Below are 10,613 nucleotides of genomic sequence, written 5' to 3'. Positions count from 1 at the left end.
TCATATCACTCGATCGAGTGAAATTACTGGTGGATCGAGTGGTGCACAATTTGCTGTTGGTCGATCGAGCAATATTATTACTCGATCGAATGAGTTTGCTGCAGAAATCACTCGATCGAGTGACAAAACTGGTCGATCGAGTGAAACAGAAGAAGAGAATGGTCGATCGAGTAATATAAGTACTCGATCGAGTACTTTAAATGGCGGAGACCCTATATTACTATATAATGCCGCTACCGTGTCATCTTCCCCTGCTGTGGAGACGTAACGCATTGATAAAGATAAAGGAAAAGTTGCGGGTCCACTCATTGCCACCAGGGTACCCTTTCCAGGGCGTCTGAAGGACGCAAAGATCGAGCGACAGTACGGTAAGTTTGTGGACGTTGTGAAGAACCTTCAGGTAACTGTCCCTTTTTCCGAACTTTTTACTCAGGTACCCACTTACGCTAAGTTTATGAAAGATATTGTGACGCGTAAGAGAAATTTAAGTGAATTTGAGACGATTTCATTTATGGAAGAGTCTAGTAATTTACTTTTAAATAAGGGTCCACCTAAAATGAAAGACCCGGGCAGCTTTTCCATTACCTGTATTATAGGCAACATGGTCATTGATAAGGCTCTCTGTGATTTAGGAGTCAGTGTTAGTGTCATGCCCCTTCCTGTCTGCAAGAAACTGAACATGAGTCATTTTAAAGTGACTAACATTACCCTACAGATGGCTGATAGATCTGTTAGGAGGCCCTTAGGTGTCTTAGAGGACGTGCCTGTGAAAATAGGCAAGCTCTTTATCCCAGTAGATTTCATTGTTTTAGATATAGCTGAGGACACCCGGACCCAAATTATCTTAGGAAGACCATTCCTTTGTACAGCTGGGGCCGTTATTGATGTCAGACAAGGGCGTTTGACTCTTGCAGTAGGGGATGACGCTATCACTTTCAGTCTGCCTAGTACTTTGGCTCGCCCAATGATAGAGGATACTTGCTATTCGGTTGATATTATTGACGAGTCTATTTATGACTTCTGGTCGGGTTCTTTTATGAAGGACCCACTAGAAGCTCTTATGCTTTTTGATGAGTGTGCAGATAGCCCAGACGACGATGACGCTGTGTTGGATTTGCTTGTTGGTGATTTAGATGAGCCTGAACTTACCAAAGCTGAGGGAGAGCAAGTGGAACAAATGATTAGCACTCTTTGCTCCATTGAGGTAAAGGTACCGGAACGTAAGCCTCTCCCTTCTCATCTTAAATATGTTTTCTTAGACGATACAGAGCAATATCCAGTCATTGTTAGTGCCAAGCTCAATGATGATCAGCTGACTTCTTTGTTAGCTGTACTTAAGAAAAACAGGAAAGCAATGGGTTATTCACTAGACGATATCAAGGGGATTAGTCCCGATATTTGTATGCACAGGATAGAGCTAGAGGAGGATCACAAACCTTGCAGACAGGGTCAGCGCCGGCTGAACTAGAAGATGCAGGATGTTGTGATGGCTGAGGTAATGAAGCTGCTGGATGCAGGTATTATTTATTCTGTGGGTAATTCTAGATGGGTGAGTCTAGTACAGGTGGTCCCGAAGAAAGGAGGGACAACTGTTGTTAAGAATGAAAAGAATGAATTAATACCTAATCGAGTAGTGACTGGTTAGCGGATGTGCATAGATTACAGACAGCTGAATGCCGCCACCAAGAAAGATCACTTTCCCCTTCCTTTTATTGATCAAATGGTAGAAAGGTTAGCTTCACATAAATTTTTCTGCTATTTAGACGGGTATTCAGGGTTCTTTCAGATCCCTATCCACCCTGACGATCAGGCTAAGACTACATTTACTTGTCCTCAGGGCGTTTTTGCTTATCGCAGGATGCCTTTTGGTTTGTGTAACGCCCCTGCCACCTTTCAAAGGTGCATGATGGGGATATTTTCAGAGTATATTGAGTCTATCATGGAAGTTTTTATGGACGATTTCAGTGTATATGGAAGTGATTTTTCTAACTGTCTGTCTAACCTTGAGAAAGTGTTGTAGCGCTGTATTGAAGTCAATCTTGTGCTGAACTGGGAGAAGTGCCACTTTATGGTCAATGAGGGAGTTGTTCTAGGGCACTTAGTTTCTGATAGGGGAATAGAGGTTGATAAAGCAAAAGTGGAAGTGATTCAGCAATTACCGCCTCTTGTTAATGTTAAAGGGGTGAGGAGTTTCCTTGGTCACGCCGGCTTTTATCGTCGGTTCATCAAGGACTTCTCAAAGATTGCTAAACCACTTACACAGTTGCTGCTTAAGGATGCCCCTTTTGTGTTTACTGATGATTGTCTTTCTGCTTTTAACAGGTTAAAGTAGGCTTTAGTCTCTGCGCCGATCATACAGCCTCCCGATTGGGACTTGCCGTTTGAGATTATGTGTGATGCGAGTGACTACGCACTAGGAAAGGTGCTAGGCCAAAGGAAAGACAAGGCTTTGAGTGCTATCTACTATGCGAGCCGAACTCTGGATGAGGTTCAAGTGAAGTACACTACCACTGAGAAAGAGCTGCTAGCTGTAGTTTATGCCTTAGAGAAGTTTCGTACTTATTTAGTTGGGTCAGAAGTCACTGTTTTTACTGACCATGCAGCTTTGAGGCATCTCCTTGCTAAGAAGGAGGCTAAACCACGGCTACTGAGATGGATACTTCTCCTTCAGGAGTTTGATTTGCAGATTAAGGATAAGAAAGGAGCTGAAAACGTTGTCGCTGATCACTTGTCGCGACTGATGCGACAAGAAGGGGAAGATTCTCTACCTATTGATGATTCTTTTCCTGACGATACTGTTATATCGTCTATTGTTAACCAAAAACCTTGGTATGCAGATATAGCTAACTTCGTTGTCGGTGGCAAGTCCGCCGACCTTTCTCATCGCCAGAGGAAGCGTTTTACGTATAACGCTAAGCAAGATTTCCGGATGATCCTTACATGTTTAAGGAATGTGCGACGGTCTCTGAGACGGTGTATTCCGCAATGGGAGACCAAAATAGTCCTGGAAGGCTGTCACTCCTCTTCATATGGTGGTCACCACGGTCCATCGCGCACCGTGGCTAAGGTACTTCGATTCGGTTTTTTTACTTCGGCCTTCTTTGTTTGCGATGCTAGGTCTTTTGTTTCAGCTTGTGATGCTTGCCAACGATCAGGGAACATTTCAAAGAGACATGAGATGCCACAAAACGGCATCTTAGAGGTTGAGGTCTTCGATGTCTGGAGCATTGATTTCCAAGGACCGTTCCCATCCAGTAAAGGTAACAGGTATATCTTAGTGGCTGTAGACTATGTGTCGAAATGGGTTGAGACAATTGCCTCACCTCATTGTGATGCTAAGACCATGATAATGATGTTTAAAAAGATCATATTCCCCCGATTTGGTGTCCCTAGGGTCGTCATTAGTGATGGGGGAATGCATTTTAAAGAAAAGAAACTCACTTCTATTCTGTCTAAAGTTGGTGTCCAACACCGGCGAGGTTTGGGGTATCATCCCCAAACTAGTGGTCAGGTTGAGGTCTCTAACCGCGAGTTGAAAGAGATCTTGTCTAAGGTAGTTTCTAAATCACGGAAGGATTGGAGTCTTAAGTTAGATGACACATTATGGGCTTACAGAACTGCCTTTAAGACACCAATTGGTGCATCACCTTATAGGCTAGTTTATGGAAAATCGTGTCACTTACCTGTCGAATTGGAATGTAAGGCTTGGTGGGCAATTCGTGAGCTTAATTATGATCCTAAGTTGTGTGGTCAGAATCGTCTTTTGCAGCTAGATGAGTTGGAAGAATTTAGGCTTAATGCCTATGATAGCTCGCGCATTTACAAAAAAAGGACAAAGAGATGGCACGACAAGAGAATCCTACCTCGTGAGTTTCATGTTGGCAGCGAAGGTCTTTCATTGTTTAATGCCCGATTGAGATTATTTCCTGGCAAGCTGAAGTCCAGGTGGAGTGGTCCTTATACGGTGACAGCTGTTATCAAATTTGGATCCGTGGAGCTCGAAGATTCCGAGGGTCATAGATTCAAGGTGAATGGCCAATATGTGAAGCATTACCACGAGGCGAATGAAGCAGACAATCGCGTTGAAGTCTTACGCTTCGACGAGCTTGACGCGCTAGTTAATTGACGCCAAAAAAGTCGTGCGGGACCTCTTAAACCAGCGCTCTCCGGGAGGCAGCCCGGACTGTTTTATTGTACTTTTGTTGAATATTTTATTTCTCATTAGCTTTATGCTGAACTTTAGACGTTGTTTTACGAACTCCTTATGTTTTTCTAGCTTTGGAAAGCGTGTTTTACAGGACACAGTACTCGATCGAGTGGTTTTAGGCTCTATCGAGCACTTTTTGGGGAAGTTTTCACTCGATCGAGTGATAATTGTCCTCGATCGACCAAAGTCAATATCACGCTTACTCGATCGAGTGGTTTTTCACTCGATCGAGCCCTTCCAATTGCCAGTTCACTCGATCGAGCTATTCCAAGTACTCGATCGAGCGGTTATGCTTCCCAGCTGCTGTTTTTACGTCTATGGAGCTACTGCTTGACTTTCTTTGACCTCCCATGTTCATGGTCGGTTTGGGGAGGTTCCTCCTTACGACGTTTTGTAAGTTTTCCGACTCCATTTATCCCTTTCTCTTCAGTTTGCATTTCTTTCCCTATTTTTGGTACAATGAGGGCATTGTACGGTTTGGTTTGGGGAGGTATGCATCTATATCTGTGTCTGCATGTTTTCTTGCATTTTTGCTTTCACGTTTATTGATTTCCGCATGCATTGTTGCTTTAATTAATTCAAAAAATCATAAAAATTCAAAAAAAATTCACGTTTAAATTGAGTCGGAACGTTTGAACACTGACGCTACATTGAATCTTTACTCGAGCCTTGCATATTCTTGACATTTAGTTAGCATGATTATGTGCATAATCTACGAGTTTTTGGTTTCTCTCTTATCCGAACGAATAGACTTGATTCATTATGTCGGCAAGCTACATTACATTCTGAGGTTAGAGCTTTTTAAACTGGTGACATTCATGACCGGTTTCATTTAGGATGTGAGTAGTACTCTCTTTAAGGCATGTAACATCAATTTGCATAAGCATGAGTCTAGTCTTCTTAATACTTGTATGCATTCGTTCTGTGGATGGTGACACATGTTAGGAGAGGCAGTTCCCTTTATTTCATTCTACCCATGAGCCCCACATAGCCAAATTGCCTTTTTGTCCTATTAACTACTTTCTATAATACTTCCTACCTTAGCTGAGCTAGTGACGAGTAGTTCTTGGAATGTTTTATTACAATATGGTTGTTTTATCTGATTTCAGAAGATGGTGGAAGAATTGGAGGGAAAGAAAAAGAATTGTTGAAAAAAAAAATGAAAAAAAAATGACGAAAAATGGAACAAAAAAAAAGAGAACGAAAAGAAAAAAAGCGAGATAAGAAAAGAAGAAAAAAATAAATCTCGTGTGAAGAAAAATGAGAATTATATAATGACTTTTACTCCCATGTTTCACTTATATCTTATGGGGAGTTGACGATTCTTGGTGTTTTGTGAGTTTAGTGCATAAATTTTTGAACCGTTTCATCTTGCTATTTTGAGTACGAAGTTGGGATGCAGTTTAATTTTGGATCCGTTGTTGCTAGCATGGCTATTAACTCCACATATCCAAATTCATCTTAGCCCCTTCTTACCCATTACCTCACTTACCCAAATGTAAGTCCTCGGCTTGTGTCCTGGTCATTAGTATGGTTGGAATGCATATGTACGGTTGTAGAGACTTTATTCATGTTAAATGCATGCATGTTCTTATAGGTCGAGTTAGGTGAGTGTCTCTACTTCTTTCTATCTCTCACATATATACTTGCCTTGCGCCTAATTTTGAGTGACGAGCGGCCCGTGAGAGTCCGACATCTTTTGAGTCTTGCAAGGTCGACGGTTCAGTAAGTTTGAAACATTGATTTAACTCGTTTGCACTTCTCATTTGCCATTTTGTCATTTTGTCGCATTAAATTGGTTCTAGTGGATAATTTGTAGCTGATGCGTTGGTCCCGTTCCATTGTTTATTCTTAGTTGCATTCATATTTGCTTGGGGACAAGCAAAGGTTTGGTTTGGGGAGATTTGATGCGTGTCTTTTATATAAGGTTTTCACCCCATTTCCACACGCATTTCTGTACTTTTTATGTAGCATCTAGCTACAAATGCCCCCGAATATCCTACTTTGGTTCGTTTTATGTAATTTGCAGGAATTAACCGAAGAGGAGTTAAATCAAGCCTAATTTGTCCCAATTGCATGCATTCATGGAGAATAGGAGCCGGAGCTTGGAATCTAACATTTTGGAGACGCATGAGCTGGTTTCGGAAGGCGTTTTAAAGTATAGCGTGCCTATATAGCTCGATCGAGTAGTTTTCTACTCGATCGAATGCTTTATATACTCAAGATTGATCGATCGAGCAATTTAAGAAGTCAATCGAGGAGATTTAGCAAGAAGTGCGCGATCGAGTAGTTTATTTCTACTCGATCGAGTGGTTGAATGCATAGTTCCTCGATCGAGTGGTTTATTTCCACTCGATCGAGTGATTTACCCTTCTGAATACTTTTTCCGCCTAATCATTTTATGGGCTTTTGTAATTAGTCCATAAATTAGGTTTTAGGATGAATTTTTCGTATAAGACAGAGCAGGGGGACTACGTTAGAGGGAGCTCTTCCTTCGTTCGTTCACTTCACTGTATACCTTGCTACTGTTCTTGGATTTTGTTCTTTCTTTATACTTACTACTCAGATTCGGATACGATTGGTACTATTATTCTACTTTAATCCCTTAATACATTTTTATTCCTTTAAATCCTTCTCTCCCTGATTTTTATCATAATTGCTTTAATTCAGTTCTTGTTAATTCTGTCATTATGTTTAGTTTCAATTATTCATATGTCGTTATCATTAATTTAGTAATAATGAGTAGCTAATTTCTTTCGGCTAAGACTATAGGGGATCCGTAATCATGAGGGAATAGTAATCGATTTATCGGGTTAATGCTAGTATAATCTTTGTTGGTTAAATGCTACAATTAACTGTATCCGTCTAATTGAGTCGACGCAATTAGACATTTAATTCTTAGTGATCCTAGACCTGGACCGAAAGGTTGGAAAAGGCGAGACTAGTAGCGGACAATAGGGTATTGTAGTGAGGGCGAAAGCTAAGCTATTTACGCTCTAGGGTGAATTAAGGACCGAAAGGTGACGTTCGTTACCCCTTAGACCGTATTTGCATTGACCTGAGACCTAGATTATTTGACTAAATGATTATGGTGAACCGTCTGTCTTAGCTGTTTCTCTTTATCTGCTTGATTCCTTCCTTTTAATTTCCTCTTCCTTATTCTTATTAGTTTAGAATATCACATTTAAAAACCCCCTAATTGGTTACCTTACCGAACTTAGATTTAGCTGACAAATTCCTACCTCTCTGTGGATTCGACCCGACTTCCCTAGCTATATTAGTTAGAGCCAGTTGGTATTTTTGACAGGTACGCGACAGACGTGTCAACAACCATTCTGAATATTTTACTTCTCGAATCTTTCATGCAGCAAGCAGGTTATCTACTTCCTGGTTTATAACCTGGTTCCTTTCAAAAGCAAACTTTCTTCTTTTCTGCTGCACAGGTTTATAGCTTGGATCGACACTTAGCTTGTGGGTTATCACACTTGGGTCTATCCTTATCATATCATTATGTGACCAAGCAAAACAATCCATGTTAGTTCTCAATAACCGAACGAGTTCTTCACGAATGTTACTTGTACATTCAGATCCAATAAGCACGGTTCGTTCTGGGTGCAGCGTGTCCAGGATGACTAAGTCTAGTTCTGCCTGCTGGGGTTCAGTGTATTCATCCTGGATGCGCTGGCTCTGTAATTGCTATGTAGGTGAGCTAGTTGTCGACTTCAGAGCTACTTTATAGCAATCCTTAGCTTCATCCTGGTCTCCACGTATCTCTTGCACCACTCAAGGCGTTGGAAACTTCAGACACTGGTGGTACGTTGAGGGAATTGCTTTCAACTCGTGGATCCAGGGCCTGCCAAGGATCACATTCTAAGTAGAGGGTTTGTCAATAACAGTATACCTTACCTGCTTGTTTACACCTCCGGCATAGGTTGGGATGACGATTTCTCTTAGGTAATGCTTTGTTTCGCCACTGAAACCAACCAAGGGGACCGCCTTCTTTGCTATATCTTTCTCGGTGAATCCCATGGCTTTGAGTGTCTCTAGCATGATCAAGTTGACGAAGCTTCCGGTATCCACCAAGATCTTTTTCACCTCACAGTTTGCTATGGGGAGTGTGATGATTAGAGCATCGTGGTGCTGTTCTGGAGCAGAACCTGCATCTGTTTTGTCAAAGGTGACTGATGGCATATTCTGGCAGTTGATCCTGCAGGAATTTTCTGGTCTGTCTCCCTTAGTTCTGGTTGCGTGCCTCTTTGCTGCTGAATATGTTAGTCCGCACAGCTCCGATCCACCTGTAATGACATTCACAGTTCTAGTGGATTGAAAAGGAGGAGATGGCAGAACTTGATCTGCTGAGTTTACTCTAGTTGTGCCTCTGGGTAGGAGGTGATCCAGGTTTCCTTGATCATAATGGAACTTGACTTCCTTTCTAAGGGAATGGCACTCGTCGGTGTCATGGGTGTTGCTGTCGTGGAACTCACACTTCTTGCCTTTGTCCTTTCTGCTACTGAAGTATCCTTCTGCTGGAGATTTTGGCCATCTGACTCTGCGACCTAGCTCCTTCAAGGCTTTAAATAATCCTGCAAGATTAGTGGTAAAACCATATTCACTTACTTTCGGAGGCAGATCTGCTTCGCTTTTTCCTTCAGAACTTCCAGAAACTTTGTTCATGAACCTGTTGTAGGGTTTGGGCCTTTCGCTCCTCTTCTCTACTGGAGCTTTTCTGGATACTGGATCTGAATTATAGACGCCTCTGATGGGTGCAGAGTCTTCCTCCAATCTTATGACAACAATTGCCTTTGACTTTACTTCTTCAAAGGTGGTGCAAGGGTGCTTCGTTGGATCCTTGTAAAGATCTGAATCCTGGTGCAGTCCTTGGCGGAAGGCTTGCATAACGGTTGCTATATCACATCTCGGGATAGCCACCTTCTCTTTGTTGAACCTGTTCAAGTAATCACGGGTGGACTCCTCAAACCCTTTGCACTATCCGGTAGAGGTCACTGGTCCGCTTCTCCGGCTTTCTGCTGCTGGCAAACTGCTGGTTAAATGTATTGACTAGGTCGGCGAAGTTGGCTATACTCTTGTTGGGCAGGCCGATGAACCACTGCAGAGCTGCTCCAGACAAGGTTGACCCGAATCCCTTACACACACAAGCCTCCTTTAAGGTTCCAGTTGCGGTTATCACCATCATTTTCTGCTTGTAGTGGTTGATATGATCGAGCGGGTCCGTGGTTCTGTCGTAGAGCGTCATGGCTGGCGGTACACATCCTTTAAGAACACCGACAAGGGCTATGTCGTCCACGAAAGGTGAGTCTGCATAGCTATCTTGGGCTGCTTTCTCTAACGGGCGGGCTATGCCTAGTATCCTGTACATCAACTCCCTCAGCTCCTGGTACTACTGCTCCAGCGAGTTACCTGCTCCTGAAAGAGGGTTAGAAACAGGCTGGAAGGATCTAGCAGGTGTACCTCCTAGCCAGGGCACTCCAGAAAATTGGCCTGATGCTGGATGACTGGTCACTAATGTGGCACTGATTATGGATCCATGCTGCCATCCTGGTGTCTGCTGTAGTCCTCCAATCCACGATCCACCGGTGAACTGGCTGTAGGATAGGGCTGTTGTATTGATGACAGGTCCAGATTGGCATCCTGATGTCTGGTGTGCGGGGTTACCTGAAAAGGGCGGACGGTCAGATCCTGATGGGGTATTAAACAAAGCATTACCTGATGTATGCTGCAGGTTGGGTGGGTTGTCAAATGACAGGCACCCCAATCCTCTGGGCTCAATTGGTTCACTGGGTGCTACTTCTGCAAGGTCCAGTCTGGTGACTAGTTCCGATAGAACTGATCGACTCGATCCTCCACCGCTGGTTCGGGTCGGAGCCTCTGGTGCTGACGTTGGCTTGGCCTAGACTGCTGTCACGATCTGAGCAATCAGGTTCTGGTTGTCCTTCCTCAGATTCTCAACGGTCTGACACGCATGAATCATCACCTGCATCGGATCAAGCGCTGGAGATCCTCTGCTTCTAAGAACTTCTGCGCCTGATCCCTCCTATGTCGGGCCTCTAGATGCAGCTTCACCTCTACTGGGGCTGCTTTCCCTGCTGGATCTAGATTGGATGGGTGCGCTTGTGGCTTTGGGTATATGTGGTTGTTTCAGAGGTGGAGGTATGGTTCTGGGCGACATGCTGACGGGGATCATCTGACTGGACGCTTAGGATGCACTGACTGAACCTGCAGATGCAGAAGTAGGTCCTGCTCCAAAAGACAGGGCTGACATGCTCTGGCTGCTGGAAGGATTCTAGCTGGTTCCAGACATGGTGACGGCTGGTTCGGTTTTACGAGATTTGGCTATAGAAAATGATCACTATGCCCCACGGTGGGCGCCAAATTGTTTTGGTAAAAA

The 10,613-nt window shown here is 43.3% G+C and overlaps 1 protein-coding gene across 1 annotated transcript; it reads right to left on the bottom strand.

The window, feature by feature from the left end:
* Positions 1–7,958: 7,958 nt before the first annotated feature.
* Positions 7,959–9,762, bottom strand: LOC141630436 (uncharacterized). Its single transcript, XM_074443258.1, has 4 exons — positions 9,677–9,762; positions 9,313–9,576; positions 8,114–9,152; positions 7,959–8,060 (listed from the first exon to the last, which is right to left on the bottom strand). The coding sequence occupies exons 1-4, from the start codon at positions 9,760–9,762 to the stop codon at positions 7,959–7,961; spliced, it is 1,491 nt and encodes a 496-aa protein (XP_074299359.1).
* Between the last annotated feature and the right edge of the window lie 851 nt (positions 9,763–10,613).

The sequence above is a fragment of the Silene latifolia genome, chromosome Y (assembly GCF_048544455.1).
Source record: "Silene latifolia isolate original U9 population chromosome Y, ASM4854445v1, whole genome shotgun sequence".
Taxonomy (NCBI): domain Eukaryota; kingdom Viridiplantae; phylum Streptophyta; class Magnoliopsida; order Caryophyllales; family Caryophyllaceae; genus Silene; species Silene latifolia.
Note: the sequence above shows the minus strand (reverse complement) of the source record. Positions and strands in the feature narration are given on the sequence as shown.

Excerpts from the sequence above, each read along its gene's own strand:
- LOC141630436 (XM_074443258.1), bottom strand. The coding sequence starts at position 9,762 with ATGGCAGCATGGATCCATAATCAGTGCCACATTAGTGACCAGTCATCC. Across the intron at positions 9,577-9,676 it reads TGGAGTGCCCTGGCTAGGAG|GATACTAGGCATAGCCCGCC; the intron begins GTACACCTGCTA and ends GTTGATGTACAG. Across the intron at positions 8,061-8,113 it reads CCGGAGGTGTAAACAAGCAG|GCCCTGGATCCACGAGTTGA; the intron begins GTAAGGTATACT and ends GATCCTTGGCAG.